The sequence below is a fragment of the Amaranthus tricolor genome, chromosome 1, assembly GCF_026212465.1.
Source record: "Amaranthus tricolor cultivar Red isolate AtriRed21 chromosome 1, ASM2621246v1, whole genome shotgun sequence".
Taxonomy (NCBI): Eukaryota; Viridiplantae; Streptophyta; class Magnoliopsida; order Caryophyllales; family Amaranthaceae; genus Amaranthus; species Amaranthus tricolor.
This window is the reverse complement of record NC_080047.1, coordinates 45193287-45214041: the sequence shown is the minus strand read 5'-3', so window position 1 is coordinate 45214041 and position 20755 is coordinate 45193287. Positions and strand designations below refer to the sequence as shown.

Genomic DNA, 20755 nt, shown 5'->3' with positions numbered 1-20755 from the left:
GGGTGAGATTGTTTATTCTATTCTACCCTACATATTCTTAACACTTATATTAGGTTTATTCTTTCTTTTGTGCCACAAACTTTATTATCTTTTCAATCTAAAGATAGTATTTACTTCTCTGAAGTGTGTTACTTGCATTCTTTATTTTATCTTAAGTATTTATATTCGTTTTTTAACTTTTGATTATAATATGGATAGAATATTAACACCTAAGACCTAAATTATAAAAACTTTTCATAAATTAGTATACTATCTGATGAGTTTTTAAGGTTGATGGCATTATCTGATAGAGAATATATATAGCATATATTATTGGGCTATAAGCCTATATAACCATTAGTATGAATTTTTTGTTACGTTGGTTCCAATAAACCAACATGATATTTTATCCACCCCTTATTTAAAGTGGAATATAACTATTATCAGGTATAGGGTGAGTTTGTGTTGCATTTACAATTCTACTATAAGCTTTTGTGTGAGGTGATGTGATAGACTGTTTGATATCATGGGACTACAACCATCGGCTTAATTAATGCTTTTGGTTGAGTGGCTAGGTTGCTTGATATTATCTACTTGGCTGCAAAGAAAGCTTCATAGGATGCTTATTGCTGATTAGGATCAGCTGCATGCTGGACTGGTTGAGTGAGAACTACAAGAATCAAACACCACGCCAGATTTCTGATAGCTTTGAGATTCATTTTGTTTTCCCTTTTCAGTTGTTTATGTTCTTGTAACTTGTAAGATCACTTCATAATTAAGCAAATGTCTTACAATAACATTGGATTAAGCCTATGTCATAAAGAAATTTGACATGGTAAGTTTTGAGGGTCGAATCAACTTGTAATACAAAATGTTGCCGTTTAATAGAGTATATAACATATTATAAGACTACAATCATCAACTTAAGTTTTTGGTTGATTTGTTTTTCTTAACATTGTGTCAGACCTCATCCTCTCCTCATTTCAAGTGAAATATAAAAAGTCAGGTACAAGAAGGGTATGTTTTGCGTATACTCTTCTCGCTCAAAGGGCTTTGACACGAGTGAATGCGGTAAATTATATAACATATATGAATCTATAACCTTTTATGCAGGAATTCTTCTGTTTGGGGTAAAATCGACCACTTTCCTCTTGTTCTCCTTGTGAAGGGAGTACGGGTATGAATTGTCTGTTACCTTTCCTCATCCAAACCCTGCTCTCGAGCAGGATATTAGCTAGGTATTAATTATTATGATGATGATGATTATCACTTATTATTTTACAATAGTACATTATAAGCAAATGTTGGCATCTCTTTATGGTAAAGGTGGCATAGTGGATAGTGGAAAGCAAACTTATAAGGGCATGCTCGCTCTTGATGGACCGCACTTTACCTACTACTAATAACAAACATTGTTTTCTTGCACGTTTAGTAGCTCACAATTAATGATCATCTTCTTTCAAATTGTATGATTTTCAAGGAAAAAAAGATGATTTATTAAAGGTTGATCAATTTGACTTATTATAAACCACAAGACTCCGTTTCAGGTAAACCACTAATCAAATCATGTCTTAGTTTTGCTAGTTATCACCATGACATGAAATTCCCAAATGGATTAGAAAATACAATTTCAGAAGATGTCATTGCTTGTTACAAACACGAAACAACAATATAAAGTTGGCTGCATAAACGACCAAAACAAATTAACGGGTGAAATTATCACTAACAAATATTCTACGACTCTATCAACTTTTGATCTACAACTTAAACATAAAACGGTTATTGATGAACTCGAAAGACATTACAACAAAAACAAAAAACAACCTATAGATTGTTTTCTTGACAGATCACAAATATGAATTATGTTGCTTCATAATCCCATACAACATAGCTTAGTTTTATTTATAACAAACCAATTTATCACACAAATTTTAGACTAAAGTTTCTGATCTATCAGCCTGTGCACCTCTTGCACTTAGCATGGCCACGGCGCCAAGCATTAGCAGGCTGCAGACTGTGTCTACCCTGTGCTGGCCGCGCTTGATCCCCCCTTAACGTGCCATAGTCTATGTAGTTTTTCTGCTCAGAAAACTCGATCTCTGTATGACGACTCTCCTTCACCTTTCCATGGCTCGACTTTTCATAGTCGAACTCATTGTACTCTATTTGAGTCACACTACTGTCTAACTGATCTTCGTTCGCGTATGGCCTATAGTTTTGATAGTACTCCATTTCTAGGCTTATTTTACATGGGTTGTTTGATGAACTGAATTGTCTAAACATTACTTATATATAGGCCTTATATCATTATCCATCAATGGGGAAAGTATAAAGAAAATGGTGGGCTGTGGCCACTTTTATAGCGCACTGAATATATTCTTAGGATGGTTAATTCATGAATCATAATATATACATCAACGGTGTCCTTTATTTCTTCACATCAATTCTTGATAATGAAAGGATTTTAAATCAACTAAGGTTACTCACCTCAACATATATGCCCTATTTATTAATAAGTAAAGGTTTTTGTTCCATAGCGAAAAGGTCAATTTAATTTTAAAAATTAATGATATTCCGACGGTCCGACCTAATTTGAAATATGATCATTAGCACCTTTGTAAAGTGTGCATTCCAAGTCTCACATGGGAAAAATAAGAAAGAGATTATGAACCTATACGTATTGAACCATGTGTGCCTAACCTCAAACATACCTTAGCCCATGGTTCAGTACAAACTGATGAAGATGCACCTCAAGCTCACTCAACTCCTAAGGATGAAGATCACACAATGAAGCAAGGCCATCATACAAAGAACAACACAGTAGCAGCAATGGTTCAGCACCATAAGACACCCGCTGACCACCTCACCTTGCAGCACGAACCACGCCTTGACCAAGGAAGAACTGGATCTGTCCAAGCATGGGGACGTCATCTCTATACATGGAACAAGCCATCAAGGCCCAAGAACCATGATTGTGATGCACACAACTCACGAGGATACAAGCACAAGGTGGCCCAGTCACTGATCAGTGTAAATCAGCACACGGACAAAACTGACGAGCAGCCTACCTTGCAATGCATGTGGAACTCAAACCTGGACACCAAGGATCTGAACTACTATAGGAATGAAATCTTGGCACTTGGAGCTAGCCATCAAGGGTCAAGAACCCCATTAAAGGTTCACACAACTCTCAGAAATCCACGTGCAAGGTCCCCCGGTCAGCAGGTCGAGGCTGAAAATCAGAATTAATATTCTGACTTGGTTTATGTTTCTGATTTTTGTGTTTTTAAAAGCTTGATGTAATGCACGTGATGTACTAGCCGTTAGGTAGTTAGAAGCCTATAAATATAGGTTGCCTCTCATGTATATGGACTCAGTTTTAGTGATTAATAAGAGTTCTCTTCATTCATTCCTCAAAGTTACATTCCTCTCTTTGTGTGTGTTTGTCATTACGATCTCAGCTTTGCAAGAACGTGTGGAACATCTTCTACACTTTAATTGTGGAAAAATTTAGAGTGTCATCTTCCCTTATTTGAGTGAAACTCGAGGGAGGGTGTGTGGGGTCATTTCTCGTTGGTGAGTGAAGCCAAATCAGAGGTTGACCAAGGCTGGCCTGAAAACCAAGAATTGGTTTCTTGGAGTGATTGGTGGTTGTTTTGTGTGATTTTGAGTCAATCATCCTCCACGTAATTGAGAGGACTGATTGTGTGCAAGATTAGGAGTCCGGAGGACCCAATCTTGGTGCATAATCCAACTCCAAATTAATATAAGACATTTAAAAAATGTCCTCAAAAATAAATCCGTGCAAACTAGACCAAAGCAGACAATATCATACTAACACAGATTATTCATCACTAGGTAATAGAACTCGAGTTAATACCAATTACCGAACTCAAAACTAATGTCGAGTAACTCACGAGCACATGTAACACCTTGCTAAGGCTTCAAATCTGGTAAACTCGCTTCAGCTAAATTTCCCCAACCCAGCCCAGCCCGGTACCTCCCCATTTGCCACTAGGGATGGCAATGGGTCGGACTCGGCTCGGATTATACATACTCCGACTTTGCTCCGGATTTTAGTCGAACTTTTTTTTCAGTCCACCTCCACTCGGATTTGGATTATGCATACTCCAAGTTTGCCCCGATTCGGACTCTCGGACCTCCAACGGAGTCGGATATGGGGTCGGATTATTATCAAACTTTATCATTGTCATATTGTACTAATGATTTAAAGCATACGAAGTCAACAAAATATATTTTTCAAATACAATTTAACAAAAAAATATGTACTTTGAATTCAAGTTTAACATGAGAAATATTTATAATACAACAATCTAACAAAATTTTCTCGCATTTTGATTTGGCGTATTTTAATTCTCCTGATTTGATTTTTCATATTTTGATTGATTGATCTAAATAAAAATATCAAGTAGTTTTTCAAAATCAAAAATTACAATTAATATGAGAGAGAGCTTGAATTAGTCACGTCCAGAGTTTTAACGGAAACAAAATATTGGGTTAAAATATCAAATTCAAAGTCGGATTTCCTTCAGGGTCGGAGTGTCGGATTTTTAATAAGGTCCAACTTCGGTCCGCCTCTAACTCGGATTCGGATCGTGAAGTCGGATAACCTTTTCTTCGGACTCGAATCGGATTATTTTCCTCGGATCGAGTCGAACTAGGATCGGATTCGGACTAAATCATCATCCCTATTTGCCACCTGCGAAATACGGACACGACAGTCAACTCGCGTGTCGCGTGTCAGACACGTGTCGGACACGGACACGCGACGGACACGCGAAAATCCGTGTCCGACACGCCAAATGAAGTGTCCAATATTTTAATATTTTTTCGGACACGTGGACACGGCAAGGACACGGCACGGACACGGCAAGGGACACGGCAAGGACACGTGTGCTATTTAAAAAAAAAATAAAAAAAATAAAAAAAATAAAAAATTGAAAACTGAGTACTACAGCAGGCAGAAGGTTCTCGAATTCCATTTCCCTCTCAATTGCAATTCCCTCTCTTGCTCTCAAGTCTCAACCTCTCACTCCTCTAACCCTAAAAACTTCTACACCTCTTCCTCCACCACCACCGCGCCACCGCCACCGACAGCTGCTCCTCCATCACAGACAAACACTCGAAGTCGGTGCTGCAACTGCTGCTGACTAATTTCACTGTGGGTTGTGGGTTGTTCGAATCCAATCAAAGAATCCCTAAAAATCAATGGAACCTTGGAGAAGGATTCAAGGCATCGTCGAATAGGAAGGAGAATTGAAGAGGAATCAGAAGAAATTTCTTGTTCTGCTGACATTGCGACTCGTGAAAGACTTGATATTACTGCAGTGGGCTAAAATGGCGTCGAATTAGCGGGAAGATCGCCAATTTGTTGAAATTCTGACACCAACAGGGCTCAACTTCGACTTATAGTATCATTCTAGAAATAAGCTAATCTCCCGATTCTAGTTATTATTGATATATTTTGATGTCTTTTAAGTTAAAATTGATTTCTTTTAGTTTTAATTGGTAATTTAATTGATCATTTTAAGGCGTTAATTCAATTTTTTAATGTGAAAATAGAAAGCTTTAAGAAAAATTACTTTTAGATTAAAATTGAAAACTTTTATTAATTTATTCTACAAAATAATAACTGATCATTTAATTAATTACTTTATATATAATTGATCATTTTAAAATTTGATTTGATAACTCTAACGTCGAAATTAAAGACTTTAAAATAAAATGAAATATCTTTAATTTGATATATTTATTATATTACCATTTTCGTGTCCCCGTGTCCATCATTTTTAAGTTGGCGTTTTCCCGTACCCGTGTCGTGTCCGTGTCTGTGTCCGTTTTAGTGCAACCCAGATTGGCACCCCTGTTCTCCGAATTAATCCAGCCTAGGAAAAAATCGGATAGGAAGAGGGAAAAAACAACAACAAAACTCAACTTTCCTTGTACCCCAAAAAATCAGAACACTTCTTTCTTCCATTACCACTGACAATTACTATATCTATTCTTCCTTTCTGCAGTTTTCTAAATATCAATCAATATCCATGTGGTGTGGGGTGCTTTGCGTCATTGACCTCTAGTTCTTTGCTGAGGTATCTTTTTCAATTCCCAATTCTTAAGTTCGAGCCTTTCTTGGTTATTTTACATGAAGTACTACTCTATTATTGCTGTTTGTATCTGAATTTCCTGGGTTTATATTGAATTAATCAATATGGTTATTGTGTTTTCTCTTAGCAACGTAAAGGAAGAATCTTTTTGTTTGGGGGGGGGGGGGGGGGCAGCAACACTGATCTTGAGCTTACTAAGATCCTTTATCCCAAGCACAAATACTCCACAACATCAAACGAGCAAAGAGATTATGAGCCACAAACATAACTGACAGATTAGAAAGGAAAACTCACCTGTTTTTCTTCTCGTCCCCTCCCCTCCTCGATTTCCCTTCCTTTCCGATCCTTCTTAATTGTGTAGCTAAACACATTGCTTTAGTTGGTGTTCTTATTTTTTAGGAGAATCGAGTGTTATAATGTGCTTGATTTATATATGCTTGTCGTCTTTGTTCAATATTTTGATATTTTAATGTTGCCTCAGCTTTGTCACCCTTATCTTATTAATGTAGTGGTCTTTGGAGCTTGAGTATCAGCAATTTTTATTGTCGTTGGCTCGTTGCTGCATACTAATAATGAACTGGATGAAGTCATTGTATTAAGCTTCAGTTGTTAAGCATTTTAGTATTTCTTCTGAAGTTTTGTTACATTCGATAGATTTTCTTCAGCGCTCAAGAGGATGTCCAGTGTTCAGAATTGTCAACTATGCCCAACAAGGTTTTACTCATACCAGGATTCACTCACCAAATTTCAAGGTGTTCCCATGTCTCTAGTTAGGTACAGTTACTCCAGTTCTTTCAGGAACTGCAACTACTTCTCTACCCAAAGTGCTATTTTGTCGTGTTCAATCAACGAGCAGGACCAACCTCAGAATTTGGGCCTTCCACACAGAAAGGATAAAAGTCAGGACTCCTTTAGCCAATCATCATATTCTCATTCAAATAAGCTCAACGGAAATTATCGACAAACATCAGTTTCTAAGTCAAATAGAATTGATGGGCATTCATCAAGTGCTTGGATAGAGAAGTGGAAGGAAAGCCGCCAAAAAAATTCCCCCAAACCAACTCGATTGGCATTCAATTATAGAAGCAGGGATAATGTGTTAAATTCATTCAGTTCAAGTAATGATTCATCTAATACTCCTTCTGGTGGAAGTACAATGGACAGGATTGTAGAGAAATTGAAGAAGTTTGGTTATATGGATGATGCTAATGAAAACGATGGTAACCAAGAGAGGCCGATTGAGAAAGGGTCGGTTGAGGATATATTTTACGTAGAAGAAGGGATGCTCCCTAATACACGTGGTGGGTTCTCTGAAGATTTCTCACTAGGATTAGATAAAGTATTCAGTGGTGAAGAGGAAGTTCGTTTTCCGTGGGAAAAGCCTGCTTCAAAATTAGAGGAAGCCAAAAATTCTGTGAAAATGAGAAGCAGGACTTATATGGCCGAGCTTACTCTACCAGAGTCTGAGCTGAGCAGGCTGAAACATTTGACTTTAAAAACAAAGCAAAAAGTGAAGATTGGTGGCTCAGGCGTTACACAAACAGTTGTGGATGCTATTCATGAGAAATGGAAATCCTCAGAAGTAGTGAGACTAAAAGTAGAGGGCCCGCCTGCACTAAATATGAAGCGAATGCATGAGATTCTTGAGGTTTGCATCTCATGTCTTCTGCCTACTTTGCTTTCCATGGAAGTTATTGCTATGTGATTTAGTTCATATCACTATTTCTCTGGTTAGCTGAAGCTTCTCTAATAACAAAATAAAATTTAAAATGTCATCTATGCAATTCTTATGTAGATCACTTTTGTAATCAAGGATTACTCGAAAACTTCTTTGTTAGTAAAAGGATAAGGGTAGTACATCCGACCCCTCAAAGCCTGCCCAGGTGGAAGCCACTTCTTATTAGGGCAACGAGTAATGACATGTAGTGTAGACAATTGTGTTTGATCTGGGGAGCTTTCTAGATGTGGAAATGTTTTTTTGTTGAAGAGGATACATTGTTGTGAATCTTCTCTTGTAGCATATAACCAGGGGCGGAGCAAAGATTTTTTTTGAAATTGGGTGATCTATAAATAATGTCCTTTCTCATTGCATTTCTTTTGAACTTCTCATAATTATTGTTTGTAATTCTTTTTGTTTCCCGTAAATTTTTTTGACGTCATTATCCATCTGCAATCCAGAGAAAAACAGGAGGTCTCGTTATTTGGAGGTCAGGAACTTCTGTTGCTTTATATCGAGGAGTGAGCTACGGAGTTTCTGGGAAATCTTTTAAGAAAAAGAAAAATGGAACTCAGGTTACTGGCCATTTGTTACGTGAAAATATACGAAATCCTTCACAAGATGATACTTCTGGCAGTAAACATTCCACTGAAGAGAGTCTTCAGAAAACTTGTGATGTTAAAGAAAGTTCTGAATCTTTGACCGATGTAAATTATGAGGATGAAATAGACAAGTTATTATCTGATCTTGGGCCCAGATATGTGGATTGGCCAGGTGACAACCCATTACCTGTGGATGCCGATTTGCTCCCGAATGTAGTTCCTGGCTACCAGCCACCATTTAGATTACTGCCCTATGGAGCGAGGCGCACTCTTGGAATGAAGGAGGCTACGTCATTAAGAAGGATTGCTAGAACACTTCCTCCTCATTTTGCTCTCGGTATACTTGCTCTTCTACCTGCTCGATGCTCATATTCTAATACTTTTATCTGGTGGATGCTTCTTAGTTTTCTGTTTAACATTGTAGTGAGGTCTTGTCTTCAGGAAGAAGTAGGCAACTAGAGGGTTTGGCAACCGCCATTGTCAAGTTATGGGAAAGAAGTTCGATTGCGAAAGTAGCACTCAAGCGTGGCGTTCAGCTTACTACAAGTGAGAAAATGACCGAGGAGCTCAAGGTACACTATGCATATTGATTTCTATGATTTTTCCTTTGTAATTGATGTGTCATTGCATCACATTTTTGTTGAATCTATTGGCTTTACGACATATGCTGTGTGAAATTGTTCAATTGTTTTTCCCTTCTACATATTTTATATTCTCTTGTAATTTGATGCAGAGATTGACGGGAGGAGTACTGCTGTCAAGAAACAAGGACTTTCTCGTATTTTACAGGGGCAAGGACTTCTTATCATCAGATGTCACTAAAATTTTACTACATAGGGAGAAAATGGTAAGGGACCTTCAAGATGAAGAAGAGCAGGCACGAACAAGTGCCTCAGGCTCATTTGTACCTTCTGTTGAGACTAGAGAACATCATAGAACTGCTGGTACACTCTTCGAAACTTTGGATGCAAATAGTAAGTGGGGGAAGAAGATTGATGATCAGGAAGCAGAAAAGGTGCTTAGACAAGCAGAAGTAATGAGGCATGCCAACCTTGTCAGGAAACTAGAAAGGAAGCTTGCGTTTGTATGCTCCTTGACTTTCTTTTAACTTGGTCGAAAAGTAGCTTCTCTCTTTAGACACACAAGCATGTGTAACTAGAGGTGTCCATAGACCCGATGAACCGAAATTTGCCCGACTTTGTAACCAAATCCAATTTGAGCCGACTTAAAAAATGATTTACAATTATGTGAAAAAACAATATGGACATAAAACTGATTTCAAACCGACCCGAAACACTTAACTCGAAATCAACCCGATGATCCGAATGAACACCTCTACGCGTAACCATGCGTTAACTTAGATTCTCAGTTGCAATAGTATCTTTTTTTTCTCCTTTAGAAAGTGTCGTTCTCACTCAATATTTATCTCTGCTCAATCATTGATTACCATCGCTGCCTCATGTTGGATTACATGTCTTTGACTAAGAAAATAACTTGCATGACCAATCACAAAACTTTACTGTCAGGCTGAAAGGAAGCTGCTGAAAGCAGAAAGCACATTGTCGAAAGTAGAAGAATTCTTGGAACCTGCAGATAAACAGCTAGATCCTGAAAGTATTACTGATGAAGAGAGGTTTATGTTTAGAAAGCTTGGGTTGAGGATGAAAGCATTTCTACTTCTTGGTATGAGTCATTGTGATAAAATTGTCTTACATGGATTTGGCGATATTAGCTAATATTTTTGGTTGCAATGTTTGTGTTTCAGGTAGACGGGGTGTTTTTGACGGTACAGTTGAGAACATGCATTTGCACTGGAAGTACCGTGAGCTTGTTAAAATCATCTTAAAGGCAAAGAATTTCGAAGAAGTTAAAAATATTGCTCTAGCACTTGAAGCTGAGAGTGGCGGCATCTTGGTTTCAGTCGACAAAATCTCGAAAGGTTATGCTATCATTGTATTTCGCGGAAAAGAATATCAGCGTCCTTCTACACTGAGACCGAAGAATCTCTTGACTAAAAGAAAGGCTTTAGCACGTTCCATTGAGCTGCAAAGGCGTGAGGTACTTTTCTGTTTGAATTATTTTTTAATACCAAGTCGGAGTATAAAGAGCTGGCAAGTTTTAAATTACTTATAATCTTTATTGTTGTTAAATCGCAGGCTCTTTTGAAGCATATTGCACAGTTACAGCGGAATGTGGAGAAAGTACGATCTGAAATTGTAAGGCCTTATGTGCAATTAGCATCATCCGGATTTACATCATCTACTTTTACATGTCTTCTTTTTTTTGCTCCAAACGGGGCTCACTCTTTCTTAACCGTATTAGGAACACATGGATATCATGCAAGAGAAAGAACATAATGATGCAGAATTTTATGATAGATTAGACGCGGCTTATTCTACCGAAGATGAGGATTTGGAGGTTAATTCTTTCCTTCTCTCGTCCATTTTACTATTAATTTTTCTAGATGTGAAATGTGGGCTAGAATAGATTAAGAAAAGGAATCCGAAAGTACAATGTCATTGATCGACAAAGGACTTTTCCCCAACCACACTTCATCATGATCCCAGACGAAGCCCAACGAGAAAGCCTATGGGTTACATCATTACATTCATGGACACAAAAACTAAAATGGGCTAATTATATGGGTCTGTCTCATTGTGAGACAGTCTCATACAAGACGAGCTGAAATTTAAAAGCTTAAACTTTACCCTACACATCAAAATTAAAAATATTATCATTTACTGCTACTTTATCTCCTTTGTTGACTGTGATAATCCTTTAGGAAGAAGATGAGGCATACCTAACATCCTACAGCGATGAAGATGATGAGGATGAAGCCGAGAGTTATGGTGTATCGGTGCTTGTTAAGGTAAATGTGAAGGACTACTTGAATCCCCTTTGAATTTGAAGTAAGGTTTTATTATTTCGGGTAATGTTCCTTTGTAACTACATTGCAAGTTTACGTTACTATTAGTGTGATGCTTCACAGGAAGAATAGACGATGGGCATAACTATCTGAAGTGCACTTATTACAAGGAGAAGCGTCCGGTTTTCACTTTTGCTATGCGGTTAAGGGAGTGCAAGACCATTATGATTCGTATCTGCTCTGCAAAAGCAACCCGCATTACAGAGGATCAACCATCAGTAGAAGATGATGCATATGAGACTCAGAAAGTGAAGAATGAACCGTGGCAAAGCAGCACCAGCATAGGAGCTGCCGAGCTTGTGCTGGTTACCAGCTTGTAACTGTACTTGTAAATATTACAATGAGCTCAAATAAATTTAATTTTCAACCTGATTTTTTTTTTACTAATTTTCCATTATGGAGTATTTATATATTCATGTTATACCTCGTTGTTACTCCACTATAAGAAAATTAATTTTTAGCAACAAGCTTTGGCAACGACTTAAAAAAAAAATTGTTAGCAGAAAATAAATCGTTGCAAAAAATAAATGTTGTTGCTAATTAGTTGTTATTTTATTTCCCTATTGTGATAAAGTGTTATTAGGTATTGCAAGAACAAGGTCGTTGCCAAATATATGACTTATATTTTGAGGATAAAACATAATAAAAAATAAAATCTAATTTCATTTTCACGCAACTCACTTCTGCCCCACTATTGCCTCACGCAGCTTAATGAATTTAGTTTTTTTAATTAAAACTGATGGTTTCTAATTTAATTGTTGGAATCATGACATGATTCCACATCGATGAATTAAAATGCATATAATTTTAGGATAATATATTCTTAGCTTGTAATGTGTATATGCTTGCATCGACAATTTTATCAGGCTGAAATTAACATTAACCTTTTTTTAGTATATTTAATTGGAACAGAAACTTCAGGTAATCATGTTAATAATAATGGAAAAGGAGAATGAGAAGAATAACCGAAAACAATGAAAATAGACCATATAACATGTGTAGCAACTTTGCTCTTCATCATTCGACTATAGAAAGTACTTCATTATTATTGTTATTCAATGTAAAAAGCTTTATACTGTGGTGTTTGACAATTAATTGTTAGACGGTCTGGCCTTGAGGGTAGGTTAAAGGGGCTGCCACCCATAACCCAAGCTAAAAATATAAAAAACTATATTTAAGGGGCTATTATGAAAAAATTATAGTTATAAACAGCCCATCTTATATGAGACCGTCTCATAGCGAGACGACCTCAAAATAAGAAGCTCATATTATTTTGGCTTAAAAGCCAGCTTTTCAGCTGACTTAAAAGCTATTTACCAAACACTTTTTAACTTTTTAACCAACTAACAAGCCAAAAGACAAAAGTCAAACAAAAAGCCAACTACCAAACACTCTTAAAAAACGTTTCCTGTACAAGTGGAAATTCAAATTTTATTATTCTAGAAATAATAAATCTTTTGTATGAATCCGTCTCAAAGTGAAACAATCTCATTACATCAACTGCTTTAGAAATTTATTTTATAAAAAACTTTGTTTTTATTCAATTATTCTAACTAATCTAAGCCTAAGGGTCTATTCGTTAACTACACTGGGCCAAAAATAATAGAGTACAAAATATATTATTAGCAGGTATGGCTTCATAATTCATTCCTTCCTCCTGGCTTCATTCCTTCACCAGAGAGAAAGTCAATTGTTGTTCCTTTTTTCGATTAAATTAAGTATGGGTATTTAATCTACCCATAACCCTGATTCAATTGTTGTTCTACGCATGACCCTGATTCGATTAAAATTAATTTTTGTTCTTTTCTCTGTGTTTTTATTTTCGTTTATTTTGCTATATTATTTTTATACAATTTGTGTTGATTGATTATTTTTTTATACAGTTTGTGTTGATTGTTTATACTACATCTTCATTTATTGGATTTGTGAACTATGTTGTTGTTGTTGTTGTTACCGTATTCTTATATATAGCAGGGAAGGAAATGGAAGAAAAGGGGAGGAATCCGTGTTCTGAGGTTAAGGACTTGATTTTGGTAAAGCTTGTTTATGGAGGACTGCGGTCTCATTATCATGTGGTGGATTTGAAAGCAGGAAAATTAGGCATGACACCTGTTGCTACACTGTTAAACGAAGGTGGAGAAAGTAACCCCGTGCAATTGGGATCTTCCATCTATAGTCTTGGCGGTAGGACATGTGTGGATCCTGATTATGTTGATAGTTTCCGTAAATTAGATCATCACATCCACTTGGGAGCATCTTGTTTAGACTTTATCAGCAAATCACATCTTCTTTCCTTTCTGAAAAATTGTGATGATGATGTCCTTTTGAATTCTAAGTCCATTAGGTGGAAGGAAGTTCCTGTTGTGGTTGACAGGCCAAGTTTATATTTTTGCGCTTTTCTTGATGATAAAATTTATGCTTTTCAACTTGTAGAACCAAAATTGGGTATTGGCAAGGAGTTTATGCCTCAGTGTGGGCAGTGGAAGCCCTTGCCTCAACCACCAGATGATCTTCCACTGCCTTCTTATTGTGTGTCTCCTCCTGTGATTCCTGATGAAAAGAATGGCCGCCTTCTTGTGCATTTCAACCGTGCTAATGCTCTTTATGCCTATTACCCTGAACAAAGAGCATGGAATTGCATCGATCCTAAATTTCATCGCTGGGAGAGTGCCTCCGCTTTGTTTGATGGTGTTCTTTATAAACATACACAAGGTAAGCTTAATTGCCTCCGTGCCTATGATGTGTCCAACAAATCATGGTTGAAGGTCGTATATTCTTCTCCTATCCCTCTGCAAGTTTGCAAATATGAGTTCGTAGACATGCTTCATTTGGGAAACGACATTTTGTGCTTAGCCACCTGGAATTCATCTTTTGAGGGAACTAAATTATTACACTCCAATCTTCGATTCTTCAAGTTCACTGTTAAGCGCACCACTCTCACTGATGTGCTTGTCACTCCTTGTGATTTCTGCAGCGTTCCCTTTGACATGACATGTATGATCAACGCCACAAGCTATGGTATAGGGGAGGAAATCATTGAGAAGGGGTTGAAAATGAGAAAGGTATGAAGGACTCTATACCCTTGATTTCACTAAAATAAAAAAAATCTATGGTTACGATTGAGCCAAAAACTCATAATTGTAAAAGTAACTATGTTATATAGAAAGGTTACTATGAAATAATTTTTAAAATATTCTTAATTTATAATACAGTATCTTTTTTTGTATATATAGTAACCAAACAAAATCAAACAAAAATTCTTCTCACTCTTCTCATTTTAAAATCTTTCTTATTTAAATCCTTCTTATTTGATCATATAGCGTTAGTCGTGAGATAAAATACAGCTAACATTGTCTGTGAGTTGACTTTATATTTTAATTGCTTAATTATTAATTATTAATCATCATAAAAAAAGTAAGCAAACATATTATACCGATGCGTTATTCCATCTTTTGCCGGGGCTAAAAATATTTTATGCGTTATTCCATCACTTTTTCTTAATTTTCCAATCCCGAGTTCTTAATTCTCTACTAGTAGAACAACATTGTCCATCAAGTCACAACGTGGATACAACTAAATACTAATTAAATACGATTCATTGAGATTATGTTAATTATTAAGAAAGCTATGTAAATATGAAATATTAAAATCATTTAAAGTTATCAAATGGGATAATTAGTACTTTAGCATTACCGGTTGAATATAAACTTGATGCGCTACATTTTTTATTACCAATCTGATCAACCGAAACAAAAAGTTTTGATCTTCTAAAAAAAACAATGTATGAGTTCAAAAAGAATGACATTTCCACCTAATTAAAAAAATAGGCTGACATTTGAGGGAGAGTATTGGAAAAAATAACTCGTGATCTTACACCGAAATATGGCATTTCCCAACATCTCATAAGTCATAATAGATGTATGTATGAATGTATCAAATATCGTAGCTACATGAGCAAAACAATAAAGGTTAAACTTCGTGAATGGAGAAAGTTTTAAACAAGGGCTTAAACAGAGGCAGGTCATGTCCTGAAGACCTGAACTACTTAAAGTCAGATACTAGTCATCAGTAAGATCTTAAATAAGCATTGGAAAATTTTAATTTCCATAATAAGCGTCTTTATGTTCGAGCCTAATCAGGTATGTTTTTTGTTACTAATAGCGAATAAGGAAACTGGTCAAAAAAGTCAAAATTCTTTGTTCGCTATTAACAGCAAATATATATGACCTCGATCAGGCTCGGGCATGAAGACGCTTATTTTGGGAATTAAAGTTTTCGGAAGTTTATTTTGAGAATTGTTTTATAATAAGTGCTTTTCAATTTTTCTGCGGGTCATGTTACATATAAGTCCAATGACAAATTTTTCGGTATAATTATTACTTATTACAACTTATAAAATTTATGTTGTGCTTTATCATACGTTTTGATGCTCTAAGTATCGATCACTTTGTGTTCATTGATCGGTTCTATTGTAATGTAATTTCGAAACCGAAAAATGGCATTTCACATCTCATAAATCAAAATAGAACAATAGATTAAACTCTGTGAATAAGGAAGTTTGCATTAGTTTATGCCACAACATCTCATAAATCAAAAATATTAGATGGAGGGGAAAGTTAATGAAAATTGAATTTAAATTTTGCCCAAGAAAATAATATTTATTACTGCCACAAAAGAAAAGACCCAACTCTCAACAAATAACAATAGCTTTTGTTGAAGATATTAGTGCTTCATAATTTAGTCCACCTCATGAGGATATAAAAACTCCTCTTTGATGTATTTAAATAGGCTCAATTTTTCTGTTTTCCACATAATTTTAGTCTTATTTTTTTCTTTCTCTCTCAACTTGACTCTCTCTCTTCTTTCTCTCTTTCCTTTTGTATTGTTCTGTTTTCAATGAAGATTAAGATCACTTTTTCAAAGCTATTTTAATGGATTACTCCATTGCATGAATTCTGTATTGCGATCAATCTTGTATGTGCTGGAAACCTTCCTCCAAATTCTGTCATGGTATCAGATTGCTAAGGTACTCGATCCTCAAATCTTCAAGAAACATCAAATCTTCATATCTTTCTCCTGATTTCGCACATTAGGGCAAAACAGAAACTATCAACAATTCCTTCTTTTTTATCTGTTTTCCGTTCAGGTATTTGATCTAATTGATTACTTTTGCTGATAATTGTCACCTAGATTACTTTTTGTTCTCCAGTTTTTCACCTTATTACCTTTCTTCTTGATTGCAATTTTTTTTCTGGTCTTCTGTTTTTCTTTTTCTTTGTCCTCTCATATCAATATTACCTTTTTTCTTTCTTTTTCACAACACCTTCTCAATGACTGAAGAATCTACTCACACAACTCATACTCCTAATACTCATATTCTAGAGTTCACTTCCGATCCTAGTACCGTTTTCTTTATTCATCCATCAGACAATACAGCACAATCTTTTGTCAGTGAGAAGTTTGAAGGAGAAAATTACATAACATGGAAGAGATCTATGATAATAGGCTTGGCTACAAAAAATAAAATGTGTTTTGTCGATGGCTCTCTTCCTAAACCAGCAGAAACTGATCCTACCTATAAGGCATGGGTCAGATGCAATGAGATGGTTACTGGCTGGATTCTCAAGTCCTTGGGACCAGTTCAAGCTAAGAGTATTTTCTTTTTCAAGACTGCAAGTGGAATGTGGCAAGATTTAGAGGAAAGATATGGACAGACTTCCTCTACTCAATTATTCGCTATACAAGAGGAAATAGCCAACATTCAACAGGAGGATGACAATGTGGCTGAGTTTTACTCAAAAATAAAGGTTCTGTGGGATGAACTCGATGATGTCTGTCCTTTGCCTATATGTGAGTGTAACAAGTGTGCTTGTAACCTTACTGCAAAATTCCTAAAGATTCTACAAGATCAAAGGCTTATTCAATTCCTCATGAAACTCAAAGATGAGTATAGACAAACAAGGAGTAACATCATTATGATGCATCCTTTACCTCCAATTTCACAAGCCTACAAAATTGTTCTTCAAGAGCAAAAACACAAACAAATCAGTGATGTCAAAACCAGTAGCTCCGAGACTATGGCTTTCATTGCAGATAGAAAAAGACTACATGATTCTCAATATTCAAGAAATAATCAAGATAGAAATAGTTACAATACTCTCAGAGGAGGTTTTACTCAAGGAAAAGGAGGTTTCAATTCCGAAAGAGGAAATTATAAAAAGCATTCCTTGCTGCATTGTGATCACTGTCATTATGTTGGTCACCATAGATAAGTGTTACAAACTTCACGGTTATCCTAAGAATCAAAAATATCCTCCTCAGAAGAAATTTGCTCACTGCACTCAACTAGGAGACTACACCACACCAGATACTCAAGCTCCTACAGATGATATGGTTCATACCAGCTTCACCAAAGAACAGTGCACACAAATCCTAAAACTCCTTGACAAGCCAAAGATGATTGACCCTGACACTCAAGGTCCTGCAGAAAGCTCCTCTCATAATGCTTTCTTTGCAGGTAAACTTTGCTTATCTTCTCACTATGCTAGTAGTTGGATTATTGACAGTGGCGCCACAGATCACTTTTGTTATAATTTGAGTATGTTTTCCTCTTACAAATTATTGCCTACTAAAGACAATTTTATCACCATTCTTGATGGCAAAAGAGTTTTGATTACACATGTTGGTCAAGTTAAACTCAATACTGATATTGTTCTACAAGATGTGCTGTATGTGCCAGAGTTTCAATTTAATCTAATCTTTGTACACAAGATCTGCCTTGACATGAGTTGTGAAGCACGGTTCAATTCTAACAGTTGTTTTCTACAGGGACCTACCTTGACCAAGATAATAGTTCTTGGTAAGCTGAGGTCAGGTCTATACTATGCAAATGCAGATTCAATCATAACTAAGCAACAACTTGTTACACCAGCTTCTTCAGCATATACAGATTCTACAAGTTCAAATAAACATCATGATCAAGCTAAGCTCTGGCATCTCAGACTAGGGCATCTCCCTTTTGCAAAGCTCTCTCAAGTTATTCCTAGTCTACAATCCAAACAAGCTTGTTCAGATACAATTTGCCAAATTTGTCCAAAAGCCAAACAATGTAGGTTATCTTTTCCTATAAGTGACATAAAAAGTACTAAGCCTTTTCAACTTTTACATATTGATGTATGGGGTCCCTATAAACATGTATCTTCCAAAGGCTGTACACTTTTCATCACTATAGTTGATGATTTCACTAGGTATACTTGGGTGCATTTGATGAAATATAAAATTGATTCAGTTCCCATTCTTCATAATTTTTTGCATTATGTTCACACTCAGTTTGGTACTACTGTCCATATTATAAGAACTGATAATGCTAAAGAGCTTTGTGATGGCCCAATCAAAGATTTGTACTACAAAAACGGTATCACACATCAAACAAGCTGTAGTGACACTCCTCAACAGAATGGCGTAGTAGAGAGGAAACATAAGCATTTATTGGAAACAGCAAGAGCACTTTTTTTCAAGCTAATTTGCCTTCTTTATACTAGGGTGAATGTATTCTTTGTGCCACTTACATTATCAATAGAATGCCTCTTTCAGTTCTAAAACATAAATCTCCATATGAACTCTTGCATAACACCATTCCCAGAGTTGATCATCTTAGAGCTTTTGGATGCCTTTGCTTTGTTTCCACATCCAAGGTAAACAGGTCCAAATTTGATCCAAGGGCAGAGGCCTGTGTCTTTCTTGGATACTCTCTCACACAAAAAGGATATACCATTCTGAATATGAACACAAATAAAATTTTTGTCAGCAGAGATGTCATATTTCATGAAAAACACTTCCCTTACCACCATAATCCCACTACATCTTCTTCTTCACATAAGCCTTTACAGTTTTTCTTACCTGCTGACACTCAATCCCATTTTTTTTATGATCCCTTCTCAGACATATCCAGCTCTTTAAACACATCCCCAACTTCTATTCTTTCCTCTACATCTACTGATTCTTCCACTTCTTCTAACACTATTGATTACAATTCTTCTAATCCTGCACAGTCAGATCCTATTGCTGTTGTCCCCCTTCGAGTTTCTAACAGGGTCTCTCAACCTCCCTCTTATTTGAAAGATTACATATGCTCCAATGTTAACAGAAGCAATCCTACTACAGAACACTGGTGTAACCTAGTTAGCTCTAATGCTTTTCATAATATACATACTTCATTCAATGATATTCATAAACATCTGGTTGAACCAACTTCCTACAAGCAAGCTTCTAAAGATCCTCGATGGATATCTGCTATGAACACTGAATTGGCTGCTCTAAAAGCTAATGATACTTGGTCTGTTGTTGATCTTCCTCTTGGGAAGAAACCAATAGGAAGCAAATGGGTATATAAAATCAAGCTCAAGGCAAATGGTTCTGTGGAAAGGTTTAAAGCTCGGCTTGTTGCTAAAGGCTACATACAAACACATGGAGTTGACTATGATGAGACCTTCTCCCCTGTTGTTAAAATCACCACTATAAGGGCACTTCTTGCAGTAGCAGTTCAAAAAAAATGGGAATTACATCAACTAGATGTCAATAATGCCTTTCTCCATGGTGACCTCTATGAAGAAGTTTACATGAAACTTCCTGATGGCATTCCTAATCCTGGTAACAATGTATGCAAATTACAGATTTCTCTCTATGGATTAAAACAAGCCTCTAAACAGTGGTTTGCTAAGCTTCATAATGAATTGGTTCTACATGGTTTTAAACAATCTAAAAATTATTCTGTATTTGTAAAAAATCAAGGCATCACTATCACCATAGCTGCTATCTATGTTGATGATATTATACTCACAGGAAATGATTCTACAGTAATCTCTAATTTGAAAACTCACTTGCATAATGTTTTCAGTATAAAGGATCTTGGCAGGTTACATTACTTTCTTGGATTGGAGGTCTCCTATGTTCATGATGGCATCATTCTCAGTCAACACAAGTTTGCTAAAGACTTATTAGCAACTGCTGGCCTATCTTCATATAAGTCTACTGTGACTCCCTTGCCTCTCAATTTACAACTCAGTTGCATTGAAGGTACTTTACTTCTTGATGCCACATACTATAGAAGTATGGTAGGCAAACTCAATTTCCTCACCCACACTAGGCCTGATCTTGCCTACAGTGTTCAGCACCTTAGTCAATTTATGCAACAACCTAGGGAACCACATCTACAGGCTCTCCACCATACTGTTTCCTATGTTGCTCACACAGTAGGGCAGGGTATTCTTCTAAAAGGCTCCGACAAACTTGTTCTGCAAGCCTTTTCTAATTCAGACTGGGCATCCTGCATTGATTCTAGGAAATCAGTCTCAGGGTATGTCATTCAACTTGGTCACTCACCAATCTCATGGAAATCCAAGAAGCA

At 36.3% G+C, this 20755-nt stretch overlaps 1 protein-coding gene across 5 annotated transcripts; it reads left to right on the top strand.

Annotated features, from left to right (window-relative positions):
* Nucleotides 1-4968: 4968 nt before the first annotated feature.
* LOC130814543 (CRM-domain containing factor CFM3A, chloroplastic/mitochondrial-like) lies at nt 4969-11721 on the top strand. 5 transcript variants are annotated; one of them, XM_057680645.1, is made up of 12 exons: nt 4969-5411; nt 6018-6089; nt 6759-7752; nt 8283-8760; nt 8865-8995; nt 9157-9507; nt 9950-10106; nt 10189-10481; nt 10580-10639; nt 10746-10841; nt 11206-11292; nt 11398-11721. In XM_057680645.1, the coding sequence occupies exons 3-12, from the start codon at nt 6781-6783 to the stop codon at nt 11419-11421; spliced, it is 2649 nt and encodes an 882-aa protein (XP_057536628.1). In that variant the 5' UTR covers nt 4969-5411; nt 6018-6089; nt 6759-6780; the 3' UTR covers nt 11422-11721. The 5 variants fall into 5 exon arrangements, with proteins under 5 accessions (XP_057536628.1, XP_057536638.1, XP_057536652.1 ...); XM_057680655.1 differs by having other exon boundaries at nt 4969-5429; XM_057680669.1 differs by having other exon boundaries at nt 4969-6089; nt 11413-11721.
* Nucleotides 11722-20755: the final 9034 nt, after the last annotated feature.

Coding starts and splice junctions, on each gene's coding strand:
- LOC130814543 (XM_057680645.1), top strand. CDS start 6,781: ATGTCCAGTGTTCAGAATTGTCAACTATGCCCAACAAGGTTTTACTCA. Junction 9,508..9,949: donor TAGAAAGGAAGCTTGCGTTT/GTATGCTCCTTG, acceptor CTTTACTGTCAG/GCTGAAAGGAAGCTGCTGAA. Junction 10,640..10,745: donor AGAAAGTACGATCTGAAATT/GTAAGGCCTTAT, acceptor TAACCGTATTAG/GAACACATGGATATCATGCA.